The sequence below is a fragment of the Colossoma macropomum genome, unplaced genomic scaffold (assembly GCF_904425465.1).
Source record: "Colossoma macropomum unplaced genomic scaffold, Colossoma_macropomum, whole genome shotgun sequence".
NCBI lineage: Eukaryota > Metazoa > Chordata > Actinopteri > Characiformes > Serrasalmidae > Colossoma > Colossoma macropomum.
In genome coordinates this window covers 29206316-29218408 of record NW_023494786.1, presented here as the reverse complement: position 1 = coordinate 29218408, position 12093 = coordinate 29206316, and the positions used below count along the sequence as shown (strand labels likewise).

General features: G+C 38.2%; 1 protein-coding gene across 1 annotated transcript in view; it reads right to left on the bottom strand.

Moving 5' to 3' along the window:
- Positions 1-12093, bottom strand: part of LOC118826664 (calsyntenin-2) — a 166289-nt gene that overhangs the window by 15244 nt on the left and 138952 nt on the right. The window contains exon 12 of the mRNA XM_036597697.1: positions 898-1103. Within this exon, the coding sequence (XP_036453590.1) occupies positions 898-1103 (206 nt within the window). The remainder of the gene's footprint in view (positions 1-897; positions 1104-12093) is intronic.

Below are 12093 nucleotides of genomic sequence, written 5' to 3'. Positions count from 1 at the left end.
ACATTCACACCATCTAGAAGTCTACTCTGTCTAGTTCCCCAGGTCAGAGGGCACCACCACATGTACTTTTGGTTACTGGCCAGGAGTGGGAAATGGTTAGCTTTTGTTTTTTTTTTCTTTTAGGTTAGCTAAATACTTTTTGTTTCAGAGTAGGCTAGTGAGGTTAGGTTTTGTTTAGTTCTTTTCTTTGGTGCTGTCCACAGTTTGACTCTTCCAGTGTGGTACTAGATATCATAGCACTCCATTTTATTGTGGTTGGTTTTAATAAAATGGCTACAAAAGCTCTATTGGCCTGTTCCTCCATCTTTTAATCTATCATCACCAGTCTTTTAAATGCTATATGCTACTGATCCCACAATGCCCTAGACACAACATGGGGTTGTAACAGCAAAAAACATAGTACATATAACATGTTTACAAACACATTAAATGTCCTTCTAGCTTCACTAATATGTACTTTCCTGAATCAATTCTCAGTTTATTTTCTGCTCAGCCATTTTCTTTAAGCTTGAGCCTCATGGACCTCTGTTCTAAATTCAACACGAGTGGGAGTTTCCAGTATTAAAGCCAGATTAAAACGGTTTTATAGTGTTGAGCTAGAGAGGAAGAAGAAATTAAGGAGTAAAACCAAAGTACGTGGGAAGTACAGGGTCTTTTAAACTTGGAGGCAGACTGTGAGAACCCAAATAGGAAATCTGAACCTGGCCTCTGCTCGACACATATTCGGAAAATGACACCCAAACCTGGCGTAAGCAGTGGGGTCTCGGGTTCGGACAGATATTTCTAGCTCTACAAAGTAGAGGTTTCTAATAAAGTGGCCGGTTAGTGTACATATCTGTATAACAGGTGTCCATTATGATATCCGGGAGATGTGTTTGGTATGATTTTGGTCAGTACCTGTATTAGGGACGATCCCATCGCTCTTGGTAATGGTGCTGAAGATATGCAAATCCCTGAACAGCAATAGGCCGAGAGCAAGGTCAGAGGCTGGCGTGTTGAGTTGCTCTGCGCCAGTGATGGTGATGCGTGGTTCACTCGGCTGCATTACCATGACAACTGCCTCAATATCAGGGATGGTGATGCACACGTCCTCTCCGAAACACCTGCGCAGACATCACACATACAACACACTCTACAGCGTATAGTAAACACAAACAGCCAGGCATCTAAGAGGCAATCAGAATCAATAATGTGTGCAAAACAGGATGCAGGAGAGACTCACTGGAACGGAAATGCTGGTGACAGTAATGTTTTCGGGGAGTTATTGCAGTCTGAGTGAAAAAGGACGCATCTGTAAGGCGAACGCACCGCGAACGCATTTTTCTTCACTCAGAATGCAACATAATCTTTCTTGTTCTCACCTTCTTTCTCTCTGTGAATTAATTAGCTGTGTTTTCCTCAAGCTCACAGTAATTGCACCTTTAAGCATTAGTCTTAATCACATTTAATTATGTTCATATGGATTAATTAACAGTTGTTTTTATTTGTTTTCAGAGATGCAGCCCTCGTGAATACGTTGTGAAAAGTGCGCGTCGGAAAGAGAGCGACTGTCACGATAATCTGCCATTGCTTTTAATAACTTGTTACACCTTTTCCTTAGAGGTCAACTTGTCATGTTTGTGTGGGTTCATGTGCCAAAACAGTCCATAATTCATTTTTACATTTACACCAACCCCTCTTCATCCCTTGCTCTGTATTGATTGATTGATTGATTGATTGATTGATTGATTGATTGATCTTCATCCCTTAGAATTAAACCTGCAAGATTTTCTTGTTAAAATTGAAAAAAAGTAGCATAACTGAGTCTGGAGAAAAAATTAAGATTAAATATGGTGAAATTATGGTGATAGATATGGTGAGCATGTGCTGATGTGAGTTACCCTGTAAATAGATGGATGGATGGATAGATAGATAAATGGGTGGATGGATGGATAGATAAATGGGTGGATGATGGATGGATGATGGATAGATAAATGGGTGGATGGATGGATAGATAAATGGGTGGATGGATGGATGATGGATAGATAAATGGGTGGATGGATGGATAGATAAATGGGCGGATGATGGATGGATGAGTATATGGAAAGTTAAATGGATGGATGATGGATAGATAAATGGGTGGATGGATGGATGGGTGGATGGATGGATGGATAGATAAATGGGTGGGTGGATGGATGAATGGATAGATAAATGGGTCGAAGGATGGATGGATGGATGGATGGATGGATAAATGGGTGGGTGGATGGGTGGATGGATAAATGGGTGGATGGATGGATGGATAAATGGGTGGATGGATGGATGGATGGCTTTATTAATCCCAGGGAAGGAAAGTCGTCTATTACAGCAGCACAAAGTACAGTCAAGAGCAAAACAGGAGCAAAAGTATTGCCGTATGCTATTAAACAGATGCAGTATAAGTTAAATAATAAAATATACTGAAACAACAATAAAAATATAATGTGCAGTACAAAAATAAGTATTACAATCGCATAAATACAATGCAGTTGACGGTGCAGTGGTGCATGTCCCCTCCAGTGAATGAACCGAGTGACTATGCACTGTAAACTATAACCTTTTTGCTGTGCAATATGAAATATTTATGGACGCATCTTCCACTTCAATACGTCTGCTAAGGACTGTGTGCAGGAACAACCTGCTGCATCACTTCATTTTTAGTTGTCACATCACAACCATGACTAATTCAAAACGGCCAACTTAGTTTCCATATATTGGACTGTATTGACTGGGAATGAAAGGTGTGTTTAAAAACTTTAACAATATTATTATTATTATTATTATTATTATTATTATTATTATTATGTTTACATAACACTTAAATACTCAATAAACTCAGTTTTCCATAATATGATCCCTTTCATTCTGAACAGATGTGTGCGGTTCTCTCTTTACAGCTGTCTTCCAAATAGGAGCCATCATACGGCCTAGTCTGGCTAATTGAGCACTTAGCTTGGACACATCCCAGCTCTCTATACCGAAACTGATTTCAGTACAGTTTCAAGGTGAGAGTGAGGAGAGCCCAATACCCACAGGTTCTGAACACCATATGTGAAGGATGAAGGCAGTTAACCCTTCCTCATCACACCTCTGCATCTCTGATCCACCAGATGAGCATGACTGGCTTGTATTTGCAGCACATGCCTCCAGGTGGGAAGAGCGATTATACAACCAAAGCTTTTGTGAAGGGTAATGATCAGGAACAGCTGTGATCCCTGTTTAAGGTCAAACTGAAAAAAAGCTTTGGGGTTATATTGGTTGCACATAAATGAAATACAGTATTGTGCAAAAGTCATAAGGCTGGATTACATTTCCACATTGACAGTGGGGGGCTTGGGGTCCATGCAATCGAAAAAAGTCTTATACTCCTTTTGCTGCTTTTAAGTGGCACAATGATATTGTCTATTTACTAGGTAGCAAAAAACATTTCAGAAGAAACTAGTACTGGCTAGCCAACATATCGCTGCTGTCAGAACAAAACCTATTACCTCTATTTTTTCAATTTTTCCAGTTTTTGATATAATTTGAAAATGCCTGTTGTCCTTTACATTGTGTATAAATTAAATAAAAAAGAAACAGCCCAAAATAACTTGGAAAAAAGTCTGGTTCTATTAAGTTACATTAAAAGTAAAGTATGTTTTAAAGTTACCTTTTTGGAGATGCAATGTTTCGTTCCGACAATAGCAATGTGCTGGTCAGCAGGCCACAACCTTGCTGTTCTTGATTGCCAAATACACTCTGTAAACATGGCTTTACATTGAAAGTCATCTTGAAGTTTCTCTATGTTTGATGAAACTGAATAACCTTCTGAACTCCTTAAATCATTTTCTTCTCCTGGAGCTCCACTTTGAGTCTTAATTTAATTTTTCTTTTCATAAATGTTTCCCTTAAAGCTGCACTAGGTAAGATTTGGGGATTTGGGGACCTCTCTGGTGAAAATGTGTAATTGCATGAACTTTTCGAAGAACGTTTTGTAACGTGGGTTGCTCGCACCCCTTCCCCGGGTGGATGAATCTGATAATTATGAATGTATTGAAGGAGAATTCAAAGAGAACTTGGTCAGAACTCGGTGATGGATGCATCTTCTGAGGATGTGAGTGAATTATCTTCTATTATCAGAAGGCAACATAGATTTATATTTGAATTTAAATATCTTGCTTTTTATGGCATTTTACATTTGCATTTCTTATTAGCTATTGCTTTTAATTTATAGAGATATTTGGACTTAAGGCTTGAGTGGCTTTGTTTCAACACGCTTGTGCACCTGAAATCAAAATGAACTGTATATTTGTTTATTTATTCTAAGGTTAGTGTTTCTTGAACAAATAAACACTTACTGTTCAGATAAATGGCTTCACATATCCTAAGCATTTTGTACATTACTGCATGTTACATCAACACAATTATTGCAGTTGTGTTGATATGGTGATATTGATTTATTAATGTTCAATGTGCACATTTGAATCCATGAAAAACCAAAGGATGTTTTTGTCAGTGTGATTTTAGTGCAGACATCCTGAAGTCTAAACTACACCCTATTCAGTTCTGCTGAGTTAAAAAAAGAGCATGAGGGGGTCGAGGATCTTATCGCTCTCCAATAACTCATCACAGGCCTGATTTGCTACATAATTGGCCTACAATGCAGAATTTCTGAAACCTCTGAACCTGATTTACTCCTGCACTGCACAGCTGTGTTCTTCCTCTTCTAACAAAGCAGATTCAGCCCACACAAGATCATCATTTAACCCTCCTAGGCTGTCCATGGACAATAAGCCTCGAAACACCTCTTCTTACACTTTGATAAACTATTTCTCACTCGTAGCTCACTGAAAGTCGCAGAACACTGCAAAACATAATATTTTAACAAGTGAAAACGTCTTAAATGTAGTGTATAAATCTAACGTTTCTCATTATGGGATTTTTGTAAGAATATTATAAGATTATTCCACCTGTTTCTGTACATTTTTACTTGTTTTAAGTGATTTTATCTACTGAAAGTGTCTTATTCCATTGGCAGATTAGTTTACTTGTTTCAAAAAATAATGAAGATCATTTTGCTCATTTCAAAAAGTAATGCTTAAAACAAGGAAAAAATGTCTAGAAATAAATTAAATAATCTCACAATATTATGTATTGACTACATTTAAGATATTTTCACTCACTAAGATATCATTTTTTGCAGTGTACCACATGGTTATGCATCCAATTTCTTTATTGACAGCTCTAAACATGTGAGGTAATGATTAAACCCATCTTTTGAGACAATACCTGTCCATTTTAACCCATTCTTCAATGAAGAATAGCTATTGAATGAAGAATGGCTACATTGACACTGCCACATTCCAGGATGACAACTGTAGGGTGTCTGTATGTGACTGGTTCAACAGACTGCTGAAAGAAGGTGTACATTCGTTCCACTAGATTGAAATACATTACATTAAACAAAAGTTAGTCCTAACAGCTGGATCTGATTGGTTGAGAAGCGTTTTAGTGTTTGCTATCACAAATACTAGCACAGTTTTGTCACAACAACTGAGCGTTAGTTGCTAAGCGCTTTGCAGATTACAACATTTCTACTTTAAGAATAAATGACACATTAGATAGCTTCTATGAGATAATATTTGACCTGGAGCTCAGATTCCGAAGAAGAGAGTGACCGCAGGACTATATCAGATTTAGAACCTGTGGTTGAGCCTAAGCGATTTTGGAACCAAATCACATTCAGGTTCATCTGGAAAAGTACTGAAAAAACTGAGCTGAACCTGATATTGGCTGCATTTACACGCAAAGTTTTTTGTCAATCTGATTGAATACCGTCTGATTATAGATTAAGACTGATGTGTTTATATGCTGTCTACTCAACAATCTGATGAAAATCCGTTTACATGCTCACTACAAGTAATCCGATCCAAAATTACGTGCATGTGTACAGTACCACTTAGTGTGGACGTTACCATGACAACGAGCATCAAGTGAGTCCAGTCAGAGTGAGATGAGCAGCAGTGAGCAGTGCTTGTGTTTTTAATAACTTTAAAATGATGTCAGACTCAGGAAAACGTCCTTCACACGTCCTTATTAAAGAAGGCCGAGAGGAAGACGTCGTGTTCTGAGACACATAAGCTGGACGTCCGTCCCACCGCCGTCTTTTAAAGATCAGAGCATAAACTTCGTCTCCTCTGCAGACCAGTTTCTGCTCCGCCATGTTGAACGCTATAAACGAACATGATCAGAACATACTTAAACTTTCCGATAGGGAATGTAATCAGATACAGGCATTTACACGGATATTATTCTTTTATTTAAGGGATTATTTACAGGATTACCCACCTCGTTCAATCAGATAGAAATTGTATTCCAAATGGCTTCAATTGGACTAGTCTATTCCGATTGAGGTGTTTACATGGACGTATTCTATTCCGATAGAGCTATTAGTTGGATTATTAACGGATTATTAATAACGTGGCTATTGTGACAGTCTTAAGGCTCTACTTATGACGCAAAATGGTACCACTTTATTTGGCGAAGTCAATATTAGATATAATACTCAGGGCTTCTTTGCTTTACTTTTTTATGTATTTTTCAGAGCTGTTGTATAAAAGCACTCAAAGTTGTGTGACATCATGAATAACATCACAACTGTGATGATCCACTATACTGGCCTAAAGCTTGTGCCTGTGACTGAATCACAGCCATGACAGAATTTTTTATGGCACATCATCCATAATTCAAAAGAAACTCCAGTACATCCAGAACCCTGCTGAACCCCCTCCCGCTTTCATGGCAACACCACTCCACTGGCTCCCTGTCCCACAAATTCAGAGTTCTCCTCCTGATTCACAAAGCTCTCCACAACCAGGCGCCTTCCAACCTCACTGATCTGCTCCGTTACCTATCCCCTTCCTGCTGTCTCTACTATGATGCTCATGTCTCTACCACTAAGGACCAAGCACTGGACCTGGGGTGACAGGGCCTTCTTCATAGCTGCCCCCACCCTCTGGAACTCTCTCCCCAAACACATCTGAGACTGCACCGATCGGTCTTAGCTCAAATCAAAACTCAGCTTTTAACTTGATGTCTGTATAAATCGTCTTTGTGCACCTTGAAAAGCACTATACACTCTCAAAATAAAGGTAGTAAACTGTCACTAGGGCAGTACCCCTCTTGTCACTGGGGTGGGACCCTCAAGGGTACATCTCAGTACCTTTAGTCAGGGAACATAACTGTACCATAATCCACTGAAATTATATTTTCTAAATTGTACACAACCCGTCTCGCTGAAATGTGCACCCAGTCTGTAGAAGAGTGGGCTACAATGAAAGAGGGACTCTCTCTAAAGACTGGTGCATTAGTCATTAAGGGACCGTCTCCAAAGTGCACAACAGGGATGTCTTTCTAAGTGTTATTTCCCATGTGTTTCGCTAAAAGAAGGCAGAGTCACATTAAATCACTTGTAGCAAAGAGCTTCCTTAAAGCCTACTGAAGTCCCAGTTGGCCACTTTCTTTACTACAAGTGATTTCATGTGATTTTGCCCTCTTTTAGCTAAACACATGGGAAATGTGTTATGCCCTGTTTAGACGGTCCCTTAATGACTAAAGCATGGGTATTCTGCCGTTCTGAAACATTTCATGTTCAGTCAAATTTAACGAATGACATTTTTAGCTTTGTTTGGTTGTAGTTTGTTTTGTCTTTCAGGAGTGAGGAAATGTAGGTTTGATCCTTTTCGGACATTTACTTCAAGAAAAATCCAGGACAGAAAGTTGAGTATCCAATGAATGTCAATACAAAAACCCACTTTAATGCAAAAACATGTTATGCTGTTGGCAGCCTTTGGCTTGTGCCCATTACCAAATCACAGCCATGATGTTGTTGGTGAAAATCCACCCCCTCTCACGTTCTGTTGCTTAAATACAGTCTTGTTTTGTGGAAAGAACAAACATCCTTTACATTTTTTGCCATGTTTTTGACATTTTTATGTTGTAACAGACAAAATGTCAGAGATATAGACTCACAAAATCATTATAAGCATTTACAACACATAAATAAAAAGGGCGACGGTGACCTGTTGTTTGCCTAATAGTGAACCCTCATTCATTTATATTGTTAAACCTCAGATTTTGATGTTTATTGATCTTACTTTGTCTTCATCAGTCAGCACTAAACTTGTCAGCTTCATCACATATTCATGTTTATCAGGTGTAACAGCTCATTTTTCTCTTTTCATTAATGCGTTATAACTGCTTGTTAATGATTAATGACGTGTTTATGACCCTAAGTCTTATTTTAAAGCGGTACCATGTATAAAATGCATAGAAAACTAAATAACTAGTATATTTCCTGACATTTACAATATTGTGTGAACTCTGCTTCTTATACTTGTGGCTTTAAGAGATGAAAACAGAAGAAAATCTGTCCAATCAGTCATATCAGATATATTTTTATTAACGCCAGCTAAAATTATATCAAATACTGTACAACATTGGCAAAATATTGTGACAAATATTGAACTGATGGTGTCAGGCCTGCACACGCTTTTCTCCACTCTAGCAGAACTGACCAATCAAGTAATTCTAAAGTCCTTAATCAGCTTGGTCAGTTGTGTTAGAGCAGGAAATACAGTAAAACATGCAATAGTTTCCACAGAAACTCCCTGATGAAGCCTTAATGTCCTACACTGCCCTGAAAACTCTCTGTCTCTGTTTTTTGAAGTTTCAGTAAACCAGGCTGTTTGGTGGTTTTTGGTCAAAAAACACCGGGAAATTTAATCCAGCGCTTCCGTAATCCCACTCGGCTGCGCAGCCACATGACCTGAGGCTGAGACGAGTCTTTTATTATCATATGAATTTAGTGCAGAAGAATAAAAATGTATTTTCTTACTCAAGATCCTGTAATCCTTCATCACCGGTCTCTGCCGAGGCAGAGGAAGCCGTGTATGTGTCCCATGCTAATTCCCTGCTGTTCTTGCTGTAGGGACTCCACCCACGGCCTCGCAGCCAGCCCCACAGGAGGCGGGTCAAACTCCCAAAAGATTTATGAATATTCAAATTTGATCATGCATATTCACGCAGTCCCTTAGGGCACTAGCAGGCTAGTAGGAGGCTCTCTCTCTCTCTCTCTCTCTCTCTCTCTCTCTCTCAAATCAGTAAGAAGCTCAAACTGCTTCAGGATAGAGGGAGGATTAAAGACGAAAAGAAAAAGACACAAAGAGAGAAAAGGAAGGCTGTGAATCTGAGCCGTTGGGAGAAAACTGCACACAAAAAAAAACACAGACAGCGGTTTTCTTTTACAATTGCTAACAAGCATTTTAGAGCTCACTTTCAAAAGTCCTCACTCAGTTAGCGCAGCAGGAAGTGCACCAGAAACATGATGATCATTTCATTGCTTTGACCAATTATCTGTACTTTCTTTTCTTTTCATTATAGCCTACACTGTAAAAAGTGGCTCGTCAGATCTACTAAAAAATTACTTCATGTGGTAAAAAGTACAGTAACCAGTTTTATTCAACCTAAATAAATACTTTGAGTGAACGATTCTTTCAAAGTATTTTTTTGAGTTGAATGGAACTAGTTAATTTACTTTTTACCACATGAAGTAATTTTTTTAGTAGATCTAACGAGCCACTTTTTACAGTGTGTCTCTCCCTCTGGGGAGACTCTATTTGGACTCTTCCAGGCTCCGTCCACTTGCACGCCTGTCAGTCGAGTGATGTTGGACTCACTATCCTCCTTTGCTTGGTGTAGTCTGGGTGAAGTCTCTGTGTTGTTAACTTGAGTTCTAAGCCTGTTTTCATTTGTTTTGTTCTTGCACTGTAAAAAATGGTAAAATTCTACAAATTCTTCATGTAGTATCAAACAAATGAATTAGTTTTATTCAACTCAAAAAAATGACTTTTTTTGATTGAAAAAATCCTTCAAAAAATTTTTGAAATCTACTTGTTACCATGTGAAGTAATTTTTTTTGTTGAACTGACGAGCCATTTTTACGGTGTGTTTTGTTTTTTTACAGTGTGTTTCATCTCCTGGTTTTGTGAATATTGATCTGCCTTTTCTACTGGCTGCTTGTATTTTGACCCCTGCCTGTTATTGGACTGCCTAAAATAAAGCCTTGTTGCGTTTGCAACGTGCTTCAGCTCGTACGCTACAACACCTCTGGTCAAATTACATCATTTGTTGATTTTTTAAAGTGAAAATAGGTTAACACAGGGAACAAATCAAATATGGCATTTCTCTTTTAATTTTAGTGCATAATTTCTGTTCATTTGCAAAATGTAACATATTGGACAATAAAATCTAATAATGTGCAGAAGTGTGTTCTCCGTAGAGGACGTGCTGACTTATTTTTACATCGAAAATCAACAAAATGTAATTCAACGGGGGCACCCAAACTTATGCACACGACTAACTTTTTTCATTTTAGTTACAAAATCTTAATTTGCTTTACATAGAAAAAAAAAACTCTGGAAAGATACAGTACTGTGAAAAGTCAGAGACCACCCAGTCATTTATTTCATTTCCAGTCAAAACAACAATTAAGCATTTATTTGTCTTTCATCAGACATTTCTGAGGAGATCAGATACATCATAATCCACTTGCATAAGGAAGGAGTCAAAAGAAACTCAGAAGTTTCCAAAATTGGAGATCAGAAAATGCTTAAAAGCTACAGAGATAATGAGACTCCTAACAACCACCTGGAAGACCTGGTAGACACCAAAACTGCCCCCATCAGATAAACAGCACTTAAAGCTTTCATCTCTGAGAGAGAGGAGAAAATCAAGCTGCTTCAGATCTGAAAACATCCACAGGTGTTTCTGTCCATCCTTCCACTGTGAGAAGACGACTCAGCGCTGTGGGTCTGAAAGGACATGTAGCTGTTCAAGAAGAACCTCACTGAGAAAAGGAGACGGACACATCAAACAAAGAAGCTGAACAATGGACTGACCACCCCAGAGTCCAGACCTCAACATCACTGAATGGGTTTGGGATTACTTGCATGGAAGCAGAAAGTGCAAAACCAACTTCTAAGACTGAACTTTGTAGGTGTGAAAAAATATCCCTGCAGGTTTCTTTGAAAAGCTGAAAGTGAGTCTCCTGAAAAGAATAGAACCTGTAAAAAAGGTAAAGGTTGGACAAACTAAACACTGAAAATGTGATACTATATTTCACTGACGCTTCTGTGTTATTTTCTCATCTCTATATGCTTTCTGGTTCTTTCCTCAGGCTGAAAAACGAATAAATGTATGAAAGGTGGGCTCTGACTTTTGCACTGTACTGTAAAATACTATGGTCTAAATGAAATAAAAGCCACATACAAACAATAGAAGAAAAAAAGAGAACTGATTCACTCTGCATACGCTGTCCGAAACAAACCTGATTTAAAACTCCCATCAAAACTGCATCCTTATCGTATCTGAAATGCTATTCTAGAGTTGAAGAGTTATATAAGTAAACGTTCTTCCACCAACTGAACTGTAATTAATCCTAGCCTGCAGCAAGCCTGCTTCAGCCTGTCTGGACGAGCTATAACGGTTCAATAGATCAGTAAGATATGCTGGAACTAGGCTTTAAATGACCAAACATCAGTGGGATCGGTCAGTATGTGTGGGGTCTCTGAGATTTTTAATATTGGTTAGGATTTGTGAGCCAGGCACTTCAGCAGGTTTTGTATCTCCAAAATGAGAACTTTACAGGAGAAGGAAAAAAAAACCTTCTTTACTTTTAATGTAAGTCAATGGAACCAGACTTTTTTTCCCGAGTAATTTTGGGTCGTTTCGTTTTGGTCCCTTCATTATGAAATTTACACACAATGTAAATGGCAATAAACAACATTTTCAAATTATGTCAAAAACTGAAAAACGACAAAAATGGAGGTATGAAGTTTTGTTTCAGAAACAGTGATATACTTTATTTCAGAAAAATGATTTAAAGTTTAAAATCTACTAGAAACTTAATATAAATTAACCTCACCGCGACCCAGAAGGATAAGCGGTTTAGATGATGTATGTATGTATGTATGTAAATTAACCTACGCTGTAAAAAGTGTCTCGTCAGATCTACTTAAAAAATTACTTTATGTAGAAACA